The 13,918-nt window shown below is 34.9% G+C and overlaps 1 protein-coding gene across 2 annotated transcripts in view; it reads left to right on the forward strand.

The window, feature by feature from the left end:
- The window catches only part of LOC123562029 (lysosomal alpha-mannosidase-like), a 36,035-nt gene that overhangs the window by 18,686 nt on the left and 3,431 nt on the right, over positions 1–13,918 (forward strand). For both annotated transcript variants that reach the window (XM_053532254.1, XM_053532260.1), the window contains exons 12-23: positions 1,892–1,961; positions 3,207–3,326; positions 3,776–3,892; positions 4,210–4,339; positions 4,762–4,838; positions 5,237–5,458; positions 6,183–6,301; positions 7,208–7,309; positions 9,662–9,749; positions 12,421–12,507; positions 12,644–12,734; positions 13,456–13,601. In XM_053532254.1, the coding sequence (XP_053388229.1) occupies positions 1,892–1,961; positions 3,207–3,326; positions 3,776–3,892; positions 4,210–4,339; positions 4,762–4,838; positions 5,237–5,458; positions 6,183–6,301; positions 7,208–7,309; positions 9,662–9,749; positions 12,421–12,507; positions 12,644–12,734; positions 13,456–13,601 (1,369 nt within the window). The remainder of the gene's footprint in view (positions 1–1,891; positions 1,962–3,206; positions 3,327–3,775; positions 3,893–4,209; positions 4,340–4,761; positions 4,839–5,236; positions 5,459–6,182; positions 6,302–7,207; positions 7,310–9,661; positions 9,750–12,420; positions 12,508–12,643; positions 12,735–13,455; positions 13,602–13,918) is intronic.

Here is a 13,918-nt window from a genome sequence, read left to right on the forward strand (position 1 = left end):
TACAATATTTATTCAAATGATGACCCCCGGGGTCAAAATTGACCCTGCCCCGGGGTCACTTGATTTTACATATGAAAATCTTCAAAATTTTTCTAAAAAACCACAAGGCCTAGATCTTAGATATTTGACATGTAGCATTGCCTAGTAGACTTCTACAAAATTTGTTGAAATCATGACCCCCTGGGTCAAATTGGCTCCGCCCCATGGGGTTACTTGATTGTATATAGAAAAATCCTAAAATTTTCTAAAAAAAACCCCAGAATGCCTAGAGCTTAGATATTTGACATGTAGCATTGCCTAGCGGACCTCTACAAAATTTGTTCAGTCTTGACCCCCCCAGTAACAAATTGACCCAGCCCCAGGGTTACTTTATTGTGCATAGGGAAATCTTCATGAATTTGCTAAAAATAAACCAGAAGGCCTAGATCTTAAAGCTTTAGCTAAGGAATTTGTTCAAGCAAGCAACTCTACTCAGGTGAGCGATATAGGGCCATCATGGCCCTCTTGTTTTAGTTAAGAGTGATATTACTTCATTGAATATCAGTAAAAAGATCAAAAAGTATTCAAGCTAGGTTCATAAAACTTGGTATATGTATAGAGGACAATATGTAAATTATGCACTTGTATGACTTATGCTTGTAGGTCAAGTCAAGGTCACTATTGAAGGTCAAGTAAAAATTGTTTCTGCTCCATAACTTTTATATACATTGATGGATTATCTTAGTGCTACACACAAACGTTCCCCATGATGAGACAATGTGTTAATGCATGATCTATGCTTGTTGGTTAAAGGTCAAGGTCACCGTCTGTCTGTTAGCAATTTCATGTCCGCCCTGTAACTCTTGAACCCCTTGAAGGATTTCAAAGAAACTTGACACAAATGTTCACCAGACTGAGGCAACATGCAGAGCACATGTTTTGGATGTCTCGCTTCAAGGTCAAGGTCACACTAAGGGGGTCAAAGGTCATATCAGTTTTTTTGTGTCCGCTCTGTAACTCTTGAACTGCTTGAAGGATTTCAAAGAAACTTGGCACAAATGTTCACCACACTGAGAAGACATGCAGATTGCATGTTTTGGATGACTCGCTTCAAGGTCAAGGTCACACTTAGGGGTCAAAAGTCATATATGACTTTGCTTTGTGTATATTGCTCTGTATTGCAGTGCTCTTGTTTTTATTTGGCAGATCCCTTTTTTGTTCACTTACAGTATTTTTTTTAATTACTTCCCTTTTATGTTACTGTAAATAGCTTATTTTGAAACTTTTTTATTATTGGCCATAGGGAAAAACGGAGACCACTTTTCTGTGGTACAACATGGATGGTACCTCAAATTTTTAGGTGTATTTTGACATACCTGTACCTTGTAAGGATTTTGTTTTGGACTTAGAATTTTTTTGGGAATTCCTTCCCTTTGTTGTTCCTGTCCTTTGGGCTTTAACAGTCAAGTTCTTCAAATTTGCTCCCATCCTCTGTAACCTTTCGGGCATATATTGCCCCGCTTGGCGTAGCTCTTGTTTTAGTACAACACAGAAATGTTCCCCATGATTAGACTATGTGTCACGCACATGACCCATGGTTGTCAGTCAAAGGTCAAGATCATTATTGAAGGTCAAGTAAAATTGTTTTTTCGCCGGTAGGGGACTTCTGTATTGCCATTGAAATACTCAATCACTTGTTCTTTCAAGTTATTTGTTGTGGAAACGGAATATTTTAAAGCCAAATTGTACACACAATATAAAGCTGTCTAGAATCATAAAATGAAATATTAAGACCTTAAAACTGAATGATTTCACCATTGTGACATGATACTTTAATTTGTTTGAGATTTAACATATACAACCATCCTGTGAAATGTAAGAGAATGACATTTATCATTGTTATATGTTCTAGCGGGACAGAAAAGCAAGCTGTAGCAGACGACTATGCTATGAGACTTGCATATGGCAGGTCTGAATGTCAGGTGAGTGCTGTTTTACTTTCAGTGTCATCTTTTTATCAATTGCACAGTTTTTCCTTGTACAGACAGAGTCTGAGATGAAAAGAGATTTCAAATATTTTGTTTACTTACAGTAGACAAATGTAAGGGTCATATCCAGGAGACTATAATATCAAGACAGTACCCCCCAGCTATGGGACAAATAGCTCCTGTGTTCCCAGGATAGGGTTTTAACTCGGAACTAAGGGTGAGGTAACCCCGAAAGAAACCTAGAGAGTTGAAGACAGAGGTGCTGGGCCATTGGCACTCTCTTAACGAACCACAGCACCATGCAATATCGCTATGACTACACAGCCATCGCGAATGATAAGAAGAAGAAGACTAAGTATTTAGTTTGGAGATTTAATACATGATTTTTTTTAAATATTTAGTGTGTGAGCATTTAGTTCACTTGGTACATTTCCAGGAGAGATATCCAACTATTTAACAGAATTTTCATTTATGAGCTGGGCTGTTGTTATAAAACTGACTTTAGAAACCAGTGTATTTCTCAAGCATCAGAATGAATGTTTCTGAACAAAATCTTAAAATTGACCAGTGTCAGTGATGCATTTTGAGACTAATCCTGGATTACTGACATAATCACCAAGCTTTTTACTGTACAGTTAGTCCATTGTTCCTTTTATGATTTGTCATACAGGTGCATAGTTAAATACATTTGTACGAGGTAGGATTATTGTTTGTTTTGTTGACTGATCTCCAGTACTATATCTATAATCCAGTCTATGATTTGGTGACTGATCTTATTGTTTTAATCTAACCAATGGCAAGACGGCATTCTTAGACTGACCTCCAATCTCTGTTTCATAAGAGACTAAAGTTATTTTCATGGTCGGCCAAGCGGACGCAGTGGTCCAGTTCATCCTACTAAACTGATTGGGATAAGAGTCACTTGTATGAGTGCTTTCCACCTGGCACACCAAAGAACCAGGGAACCTTCTGGAATTGGAGCGTCTTCTGTCTCTAGCACTATCCTCCCACTAACATTACTAACAGTCTTCTGGAGGAGTTGCCCATTTGGGTAACCAGTGGTGACTATAAATAGGCTTACAAACATTCATGGTTGGCATCTTGCATTAACAACTCAGCTATAAGATTGCCAGGCTCTTAAAAATCCATTCACTATTTAGACAAACATTGAGAAAGCACCTTGTAGTTCTATCTATTTTTTCAGTAAATAGTGTCATTCCACTGACCTTTTGATTTCAGAAAGTGATGAATGATGCATTTGGTAGATTGATACCAAAAGGTTCTGAGGGTTTTCCTGGGCTGGTATGGTGTGACCTGTACAATATCAGTTCTTGTAGCTTCACAGAAACAAACAAACAGGTAAATGTTAAAGCCACGTGGTTCTTTTTGTTACATCATTTTGTCTTTTCAGTATAAATATAATTGTAATTTGAGTCAATTACATTAAAAATCCTTTCGTTATTTTGGGTGTTAGGGTATAATATCAGGCCTCAGTGTTCTCAAGAAAGGAGATACTAGCTCACTTTCTACACCAGGCTTGGTTTAACTTCATTTTAAAGTGTACACACTTTGAAATATGTTGTTGTTTGTATCTAGTCAAAATATTCAGTCTTGTGTTTGTTACAGCCAGGTTTGCCAAAATAAAAAATATTTAAGCCAGATAACTCATATAATATCCTATTGTATTATTCAAAGTTTGTATTTACGGAACTTTATTGATGTGGAATCATTAATTAAACAGGCAGAGAAATAAATACTGTGAAAAAATGACAGTGTAAGGATAATTGATTACAACATTCTTGTTTCAGTTTGTGATGGTAGTATACAACCCAGTTGGCCATACTGTATCCCGCTGGATCAGGCTACCAGTTGCTGGCCAAGCATACGCAGTGATCGGTCCAAACAATGAAGTCATAGAAACTCAGGTAAGCCAATGTAACTTTTCATACTAACATGCCTTTACAGTTTACAGTAGCCTGCTGATTACAGGTTTTCTACAAACAATAGTTTGCATTTTAGATTTATTCCTACATATAATTGAAGTAAGGACACAAAATTATGTATGAAAAAGTTCTTACATCAGCAAACTTTAAATTTCCAGACAGACAGCTGGCATCTGTAATGACCCACATCAGTAGGATACAATTTTAGTCTACAGTAAATGCCCCCATCCCACTTTTAATAGCGGTGTTACTTGTCAGTAAAAGATTTTTTTTAATACACCATGTTTCTTATTATTCAGATATCAGGTGTTACAGAACGTACAAAGGGTATTCCTGAAAGGAATGGCTCATTGGCTCACAATGATTTAATATTCAAGGTGACATTACCTCCCCTTGGCTTCAGCACATACTTCATCAGGATGTCAAACAGTAAGTCTTGAAAACTGAATTTTATCATTTTAAAGTTCTGTAGAAATGGGAATTGTTAGAAGTCTCGAAAAGTTATATAAGGAGACCTTTGTTTCCAGTCATGGGCATGACTACTGAGATCCCACCTCTGAGCAACTGAGTCTTCCAAATGAAAAACCAGTGTGAGATATACATATATCTCGCACCACTTGACTCACACCACTCACAAATGTCTTTATTTTTCTGCATCTTTATATTTTCACTATATAATTGAACACCCCTTCGAATAATAAATTGTACTGCCGAAATTTAATGAAAGACCAGTCCATTTTAAAAACTTAGCAGGATAAAGGATAATGAAGAAGTGGTTCAAATGTGGTTTTAATCTTTTTAAGACTGAATTTAGGGATACCCATGTGACAAACAGAGAAATTGTTTTGTAGGTTTGGTGAAGAGGAAGTATCAAAGGGCAGTGAAAAAGCCTATGAAAGAAAATGAGGATTTTGTCATGAAGAATGAGGTCAGTTTTCACACTTTGCAGTGAGTGCATTGTTACTTTGAATAGAGAAATGTAAACATGATATTGCTTTGTCAGCCAAGAATAAGAAGATGTTATGCATCTATGATATTTTCTTCTTTGAATAATATTGTTAATCTTGAATACAGTAAGTATGTATTTCATGATTTCTGGCTAAAGAAGCTGCTTTTAATTGGAAGTGATAAAAATATATGAAGTGATTTTGGGAGAAATGTAGACAAAACACCAAAGCTCTTCATTCTGCATCTTAAATTAAGTTACATAAATTCACATACATTTTAGACCACACAATTTCCTTCACCAGTGTGTGGTACAAAAAGCTTTAATAAATGTTTGACATGCTGTCCTTCAAATGAATAACAAATATTAACTTTTTACAGCACATATCTGCGAAGTTTGATGGTAAGACAGGGATGTTGAAGTCAATGACTAACCTTGCGACTGGCCTTGAACTTGATGTACAGCAGGATATTGTGTACTACTTTGGTCATAACGGCAACTGCAGTAAACCTGAGTTTGAGCCTTCCGGTGCATATATTTTCCGACCTAATACTACAGTACCAGAAAGCTGGAAAATGTCATACCCAGGTTCTGCTGAACAGGTACTTGTGTAAAAGAAATTATCAGTTATGTTGCTTATTTATATTCATCATTAATAATGACTCCTTTTATAAATCGCTGGTCCATACGTTGTGCTATTGACCCGTCTACAGTTCAACACTAAATTTGGTTGGGCAAAAGTCAAAATTTAAAAAAAATATTTCTGATACTATGTTTTAAAACAGTTTTTGAGTGTCTTGTTTGTCAGTAGTCATAATTATTTTGCTCTCAGTCCATCAGACTTTGGCAGTAGTTTTGACTATTGACTGGCAAGCCAATAAGTATAAACTATGTAATCGTCCTTATTTATCTGTATCATGTAATTTTGAATCATTTCAAACTAAAATAAGGTTGTTGTCTTGAAAAGTCTTTTTGCAAAGTAAAAAATGGATTTGAACCCAGATCTCTTCTACCCTGAAAATTAGATAAATGTTGGAGATTGAAATTAACAAATATGGCCATCACAAAATGGAAATACTGAAGTACCTAAGCATCATCAAAAAGGAATATGAAACCTAGTTGTTTTTTTTCAAAGTGGAATGATAATCTTTTATTTTCAGTTTATATGATATATATTTTCAAAATATGAAACTTGGATGTCTATCTGTAAGTAGATTTGATTTAGTACACAATTTTCATTTTTGAATCACTTTAATTGTAAAGATACTTCTGTTGCAGATAATAATAATTTATGTATATTGGTAATATATGTAAATCTCACCACAGGGTCCTCTCGTACAAGAGGTCTATACCAAGTTCAGCCCCTGGGTAACGCAGGTGACCAGGATGTATGAGGGAGAGCAGTATATTGAAATTGAATGGACTGTTGGACCCATACCTATAGAGTAGGTTTTTCCTAGAATATTTCATTAAAATGTGCCTTAACAGATCAACATCCCAGAAATAAAAGATTGGTAGTGAATTTAGGAAAGCTATACTTTTGAAAAAACCAACAAAAAACTTTATATTTTATTTTACAAATTTCTCACTGAAACTGTTTGTGTCCATATTGTAACTTCATAGCAAAAGTTTTTAGATACTGACAGTACCTGCTGTTATATACTTACCAAGATGATAAAATTTAAGAAATTATTTATATGTTTTTTACAGCTGTCAGTAAGGAAACCATTATACCATATCTACCATATAATCTACCATATAATTGTTGTATCATAAATTATGTAATATGCAATCTTAAAAGGTTGTAAGTGGCAGATAAGACCTTTTTCTTCAATAAATATTTCATAAAACTTACCAAAACCTAGATTTTAAATAACAATACTACCTTAAATATTTGTAATGAAATGTGATTTTTGGCTCAGTAAACAAGGTCGTGCAATTATGATTTTATGTTCAAGTTATTTCCCTTTCTCAGAGGTCAAGGTCATACTTTGGGGTCAATAAAAGTCATGTCATATCTTGTTCAGGCCATTACCTTTACAGAGATGTGCTTCTTTTTTTATTTGATGGAAATTGAAAATGAACTGCTGAAACAGCAGTTTTAAAGTTTGGAGGGTTAAGGGCCCAACCAGACAAACTTATCCTTAGACATTGTATAAAGTCTTCACCAATACATCAAAATGCCCTCTTCCCTTTGTTTGCTGTTATTTCTGAGCAAAAACCAATTTTTTTTTGCCAGAAGTTAGGAGGTACTTCCTACTGTTACGCCTATGAAATGTTTGATTCAATAAGAGGAAATATGTGCAAAACAGGTCCATAGGTCATAGCTAATTTAATCTGTGTATTTCTAGTGACAATCGTGGTAAAGAGGTGATAGCAAGATTCAACACATCATTAAACACAAACAAGATGTTCTATACAGATGCTAATGGAAGAGAAATTCAGACAAGAAAGTAAGATGCAGTTATCTTTTTTTGTCATTTTTATTTTGTATCTTAATCTTAATAGTCATAAGTGTGTAATCTTTCAGTACGAATGTTCATCCAGATGGTCATATTTGATTCGAGTTATTGGTTGATTCCGTGTACTAATACATCTGTAACAGAGAGCTTTCCTTGAAGAAAAATACATGTGTTATATATATATTGGAGAAGTTACATGTGATGTGATATATCTGGGGAAAGTTAAATGCTTAGTTGTATATATTGGGAAAGTTAAATGCTTAGTTGTATATATTGGGAAAGTTAAATGCTTAGTTGTATATATTGGGAAAGATAAATGCTTAGTTGTAGATATTGGGAAAGTTAAATGCTTAGTTATATATATTGGGAAAGTTAAATGCTTAGTTGTATATATTGGGAAAGATAAATGCTTAGTTGTAGATATTGGGAAAGTTAAATGCTTAGTTATATATATTGGGAAAGTTAAATGCTTAGTTGTATATATTGGGAAAGATAAATGCTTAGTTGTAGATATTGGGAAAGTTAAATGCTTAGTTATATATATTGGGAAAGTTAAATGCTTAGTTGTATATATTGGGAAAGTTAAATGCTTAGTTGTATATATTGGGAAAGTTAAATGCTTAGTTGTATATATTGGGAAAGATAAATGCATAGTTGTATATATTGGGAAAGTTAAATGCTTACTTGTATATATTGGGAAAGATAAATGCATAGTGGTATATATTGGAAAAGTTAAATACTTAGTTGTATATATTGGGAAAGATAAATGCATAGTGGTATATACTGGGAAAGTTAAATACTTAGTTGTATATATTGGGAAAGATAAATGCATAGTGGTATATACTGGGAAAGTTAAATACTTAGTTGTATATATTGGGAAAGATAAATGCATAGTTGTATATACTGGGAAAGTTAAATACTTAGTTGTATATATTGGGAAAGATAAATGCATAGTGGTATATATTGGAAACGTTAAATGCTTAGTTGTATATATTGGGAAAGATAAATGCATAGTGGTATATATTGGAAAAGTTAAATGCTTAGTTGTATATATTGGGAAAGATAAATGCATAGTGGTATACATTGGAAAAGTTAAATGCTTAGTTGTATATATTGGGAAAGTTAAATGCTTAGTTGTATATATTGGGAAAGATAAATGCTTAGTTGTAGATATTGGGAAAGTTAAATGCTTAGTTATATATATTGGGAAAGTTAAATGCTTAGTTGTATATATTGGGAAAGTTAAATGCTTAGTTGTATATATTGGGAAAGTTAAATGCTTAGTTGTAGATATTGGGAAAGTTAAATGCTTAGTTATATATATTGGGAAAGTTAAATGCTTAGTTGTATATATTGGGAAAGTTAAATGCTTAGTTGTATATATTGGGAAAGTTAAATGCTTAGTTGTATATATTGGGAAAGATAAATGCATAGTTGTATATATTGGGAAAGTTAAATGCTTACTTGTATATATTGGGAAAGATAAATGCATAGTGGTATATATTGGAAAAGTTAAATACTTAGTTGTATATATTGGGAAAGATAAATGCATAGTGGTATATACTGGGAAAGTTAAATACTTAGTTGTATATATTGGGAAAGATAAATGCATAGTGGTATATATTGGAAAAGTTAAATACTTAGTTGTATATATTGGGAAAGATAAATGCATAGTGGTATATATTGGAAAAGTTAAATGCTTAGTTGTATATATTGGGAAAGATAAATGCATAGTGGTATATATGGGGAAAGTAACTCATACAGTAGGGTATATGCAGAAAGTTACATCTATAGTGGCATATATGGGGAGAACCATGTGGTGTTTTTTTATGGGGGAAGAACACATGTATATATAGGGAAAGTTACACATATAGTGTTATATATAAGTTTCATGCCTATATGTTATATATCGGGAAATTAACAGGGGTAAGTAAGAGGAAAGTTACATATATGACAGTGCGTATGGAGAAAGTTACACATATAGCAGTATACATAAGCCCTAGGGAATGTACTAGTAACACATGTAGTAGTATATATGGGAAATCATACATATAGATGTATATATGGGGAAAGTTACACATACAATAGTATATAATTATGGGAAATAATACATATAGAAGTATATATGTAGAAAGTTACTCATATGATCATATATGAGGGAAAGTTATACATATAGAACTATACATGGGCAAAGTTACACATACATCTGAATATTTGGGGAAAGTTACACATATAGTAGTATAAACGAGGAAAGCTACATGTTTGCTTGTACATTGTATACATGGGGAAGTTGCCGGTATAGTGATATAAACATGGAAATTCATGTATTGTGATATATTACAGGAGGGATTATAGGCCAACATGGAAGTTGAACCAGACAGAGCCAGTTGCTGGGAACTATTATCCAATTAACAGCAGAATTTTCTTACAGGTATTTATTCACTTGAGCTTATTGTTAGATTTATTTTTAATAAATTGTAATACATATCATGTTAGCAAAAGGATTGTTCACTCAATGGTGTAAATTTAGATTGAGTAAACTTTCAAATTCCTTGTCATTCATATAATGCTAGGTTTACCATAGATATTTGTGTTAAAAGTTTTAGGTAAGAACAGGTCTCATGAAAATATTAAGAAAATATTAAGAAAACTGAGCAAGTTTATGCTTGCCAATCAAGTTAAGAATTTTTTCACGAATGTATTTAGACTAGCGTACAGTTAACATAAAAAGGCAGTGTTAAGCCATCCTGACCAAAATGAGACTTGTATAAAAGCTGGCAAAGACTTTCGAAACAGTTATACACAATTGACTAGAATGAAGTGTTACTGCTGAAAAAAAAAAAAAAAACTTGAGAAACTTTAATTGTAGGAGGCTCTGAAATGGTGAATTATTTTTAATACTCGAAACAACAAAGGAAACACCGAGCCATATGCTCTACATTGAATTTTATTCAACACAATAAATAATATATATATGTAACAATATAGAACAAATGACTCATTGAGATGTATTTTTAAACATAATATGAATACAGCAGTATCTAAGATTGGGTTTTGTTGGCCGCTCGAAAAAAGAAAGTAGAATTGTTCAACCGAAAGGAGACCAGGCGCGTCAAAGCAATACAACACAACTATAGGGCTATAATTAACAGTGATACCAAACAACTTCGAACTGACACTAACACCACTGAACGATACGGTAGAACTAAAATACGCCAGAACCGATGGCTGTGCATTGCAACGACGGAGCCAGTGGTGCCACATGTCAGGGACCGACCGCCCGCAGGTAGCTGTAAACGGTCGGCAACTAACATGCGGACCCCTGCGTGAAGGTAAGCACATAGTTGCATGCAAAGGGTAGTACACCAAAAGAGGATGGATGTGCCTTGCAACGACGGAGCCAGTGGTGTCACACGACAGGGACCGACCGCCCACAGGTGGCTGCAAACGGCCGACAACTATCGTGCGGACCACTGCATGAAGGTAAGCACAGTTGCATGCAAAGGGTTACTGTTTGACAGTGAAGCACCGAGTAACGTGGCAGATGTACACAAGTACACCAAAAGAGGATGGCTGTGCATTGCAACGACGGAGCCAGTGGTGTCACACGACAGGGACCGACCGCCCGCAGGTTACTGCAAACGGGCGGCAACTATCATGCGGACCACTGCATGAAGGTAAGCACATAGTTGCATGCAAAGGGTTGAGAACGCAATACATAAAGCAATACCAGCAATACCAACTAGATTTCGCCTAACACTAGGGCAAAACCTATTCAACCCGAGCCACCTAGCCACGAACTTGATTTGAAAGCAATACGCCAAAGTACGGTGCTTAGGACGGGATATGGCATTTAGCCTAGCTTTACAGCAATAACCTGACGCGCCTGATCGCCCCTCGGTATGCACAATTAGAATTTTTCCGTGACAAGAGCGACATTATAAAGAAAGGAAAATAAATAAATAAAAGAAATAAACGTGATTGAATAAATTGTTTTAGATTCTGATAGAAACATCATCCTTGAAATGATTAAAGACACATATCTTCGAACTTTAAATCACAAAAGCACATAACGCAAATTCGTACAATAAATACAAAACTGTCCATCTGTTTATAATCCATAGTTAAACTTCGTATTAATTAATCAGCTCTATATCAGTTCTTGGAATAAAAAGGCCCGTATCACAAAACAGTTTATCAGATGAGTATGTAGGAAATGTCCGTCTTATTGATCACATACTTATCGAATACCTGCATTACTGCACCCACGGTGGAATAAACTATGTTGAAAATGTTCTCCATACACGGCTAGCTGATGTTCACTAGAGGATGTTCCTTGATTTATTAACGACTTACAATGTTCATGTCGTTAACAGATTCGTACTTCAGGTATTTTCTGTTGATACAGGACCCTTTCCATAACCACGTTTATAATCGGTCCTACAACAATAAAAACTACAGAAAAACAGTAAAAATGTTCATATCAAAGACACTACATGATACTGTTGTATGACTAAAGACTGCTTTTAAACAATTTATGATCCAAAGTACCAGAAACGCAATAATAACTATAGTTCGTTTTTTTTAAACATTGTGTTTGACAACATTAAATACAACGTTTCGTAACCTTAACTCCGGCTTCCATAATTTAAAGCTTCTAGTAAAGAAAAACGTGATCTCAAGCTAAAACTAAACATAATCAGAAAGTAGAAAAATCATTTTGTAAGTAGAGAAAGTTTAGTTTGAAAAATTGTAAACCCGTATGACCTAGTAAACAACTGTACGGGGTGTGGCGGGCGGGAAAGTTTGTGTTGGCTGTCAAGTTTAAACGAGTTAACTGAGCAGATAGCACGAGATTATCGCTTTTATACGGCTATACGATGTACATGTCGCATAGCTGGTACCCTAATTAACGGATCAATAATACAACCAAACCAGTCGAAAAGTTGAACAAGTAAAACTGCCTAGTAACGAAAACAACGCCGTTGTTTCTCGAAAATAAAATAAATTATTTTTAGTTGAAAATAATTTTCATTATGTCACAACATTTTAACACACCTTGAAAGGAAAACTTGTAGTGAATGAGAGAATATCTTTTACAGGATGAGGCTAAGGATATGCAATTTACAGTGATGACAGACAGGTCACAAGGTGGAGGCAGTATACATGATGGACAAATAGAAATCATGGTAATGTTTTATAACCTTATTCTATACATATTCTCTTTAACACAACTGGACTGTTTATAGTGATGAATTTTTACAGTTCTTGTTGCCGACAGTAAATTCAGAAAAAATGTGTGACATTGAAGTGCGTCTGTTTCAGTTACATCGCCGTCTGCTGCATGATGACTGCCTTGGTGTTGGAGAACCTCTCAATGAAACTGGAGCAGATCACAAAGGCCTTATTGTAAGAGGTACATATACTGACATTCCCAGTTATCTTTTTTATGTAATACCACTTCATAGAAGTGACAGTTATATTAACTTTGACAAAGTTGATTTGAATGGTCATTTAAAATATCTTGATGTAGGTCACCTGTATTTAGTTGATTGGACTAAGTTCATGTTAAACATTCATCATTTCTGCACTGTCACATATGGTGGGAAGTTTACAATTAGGGAGTCAGTGGCACAGTGGTTAGCAGGTTGGACTACAATGCCAGCCACTTGGGTTAGATTCCCAGTCGCGGCTGATATTCCGACTAGTGTTCAGTGCTGGGTGATATATTTATTGGTACTGTTTGCAGCAGTATCTGCCTAGACTGTATGCTGGGCAGGTAAATATATCACTTGCTGTGGGCTCAACTTCAAATACCTAAGTTGTTCCATCCGTTCCAGTTGGGGCCTTGTCTCAACTGCCCACTCTAACAAGAAGCCTTTACCTTTGATGTTTGACAATTACTGACTTTAGTCACGCTGTTGACTTCCAGTGCAGCTAAGAGTTTGATACCCAGAAGGGGTCTGCATATTTAGTGATCAATTTAGCTGTTAACTTTGAAAATGACCATGTATAATTTGCATGTAGATTAGTAAATTTCAAGTTTAATGTAAGAAAGAAGCAGATCTGCATGATCATCTTTAAAATGAAAGGGAAGGGTAGATGATAAAAAGCATATATATCTTCTCTTTTATCAGGAAAGATGTATATTTTTGTGGACACAATAGCTAGCTCTGCCCGAAGGCACAGAGATCTGGGACTGAGGACATACATGGCTCCAATTCCAGCCTTCGCAGAGACTGACATGAAATACACAGAATACTCACAGTACTTCCATACAACTGTATGTTCCATTTCATTACACACTGTATTAACCATTACCCTGCTAAATTTCTAAAATGGACTGGTCCATCATTCAATTTGGGCAGTACCACTTATTATTTAAAGGGGTGTTCACTGAAAATTTACCGGATGTGCAGGCTGATCATAGTCTGCACTGGTTGCAAAGGCAAAATCAGGAGGAAAATATGGTAGTGCATAATTGAAATATGTTCTGTTAGTAACAGTTAAGAATTGAAGTGTATTCAACCAGGCCCTGCCACCATGTTAGTGTATGTTTGCATTATTGTGTCGACTTTGAATAACTTATGTTTGGTCACA

This window comes from Mercenaria mercenaria, chromosome 2 (assembly GCF_021730395.1).
Source record: "Mercenaria mercenaria strain notata chromosome 2, MADL_Memer_1, whole genome shotgun sequence".
Classification (NCBI taxonomy): domain Eukaryota; kingdom Metazoa; phylum Mollusca; class Bivalvia; order Venerida; family Veneridae; genus Mercenaria; species Mercenaria mercenaria.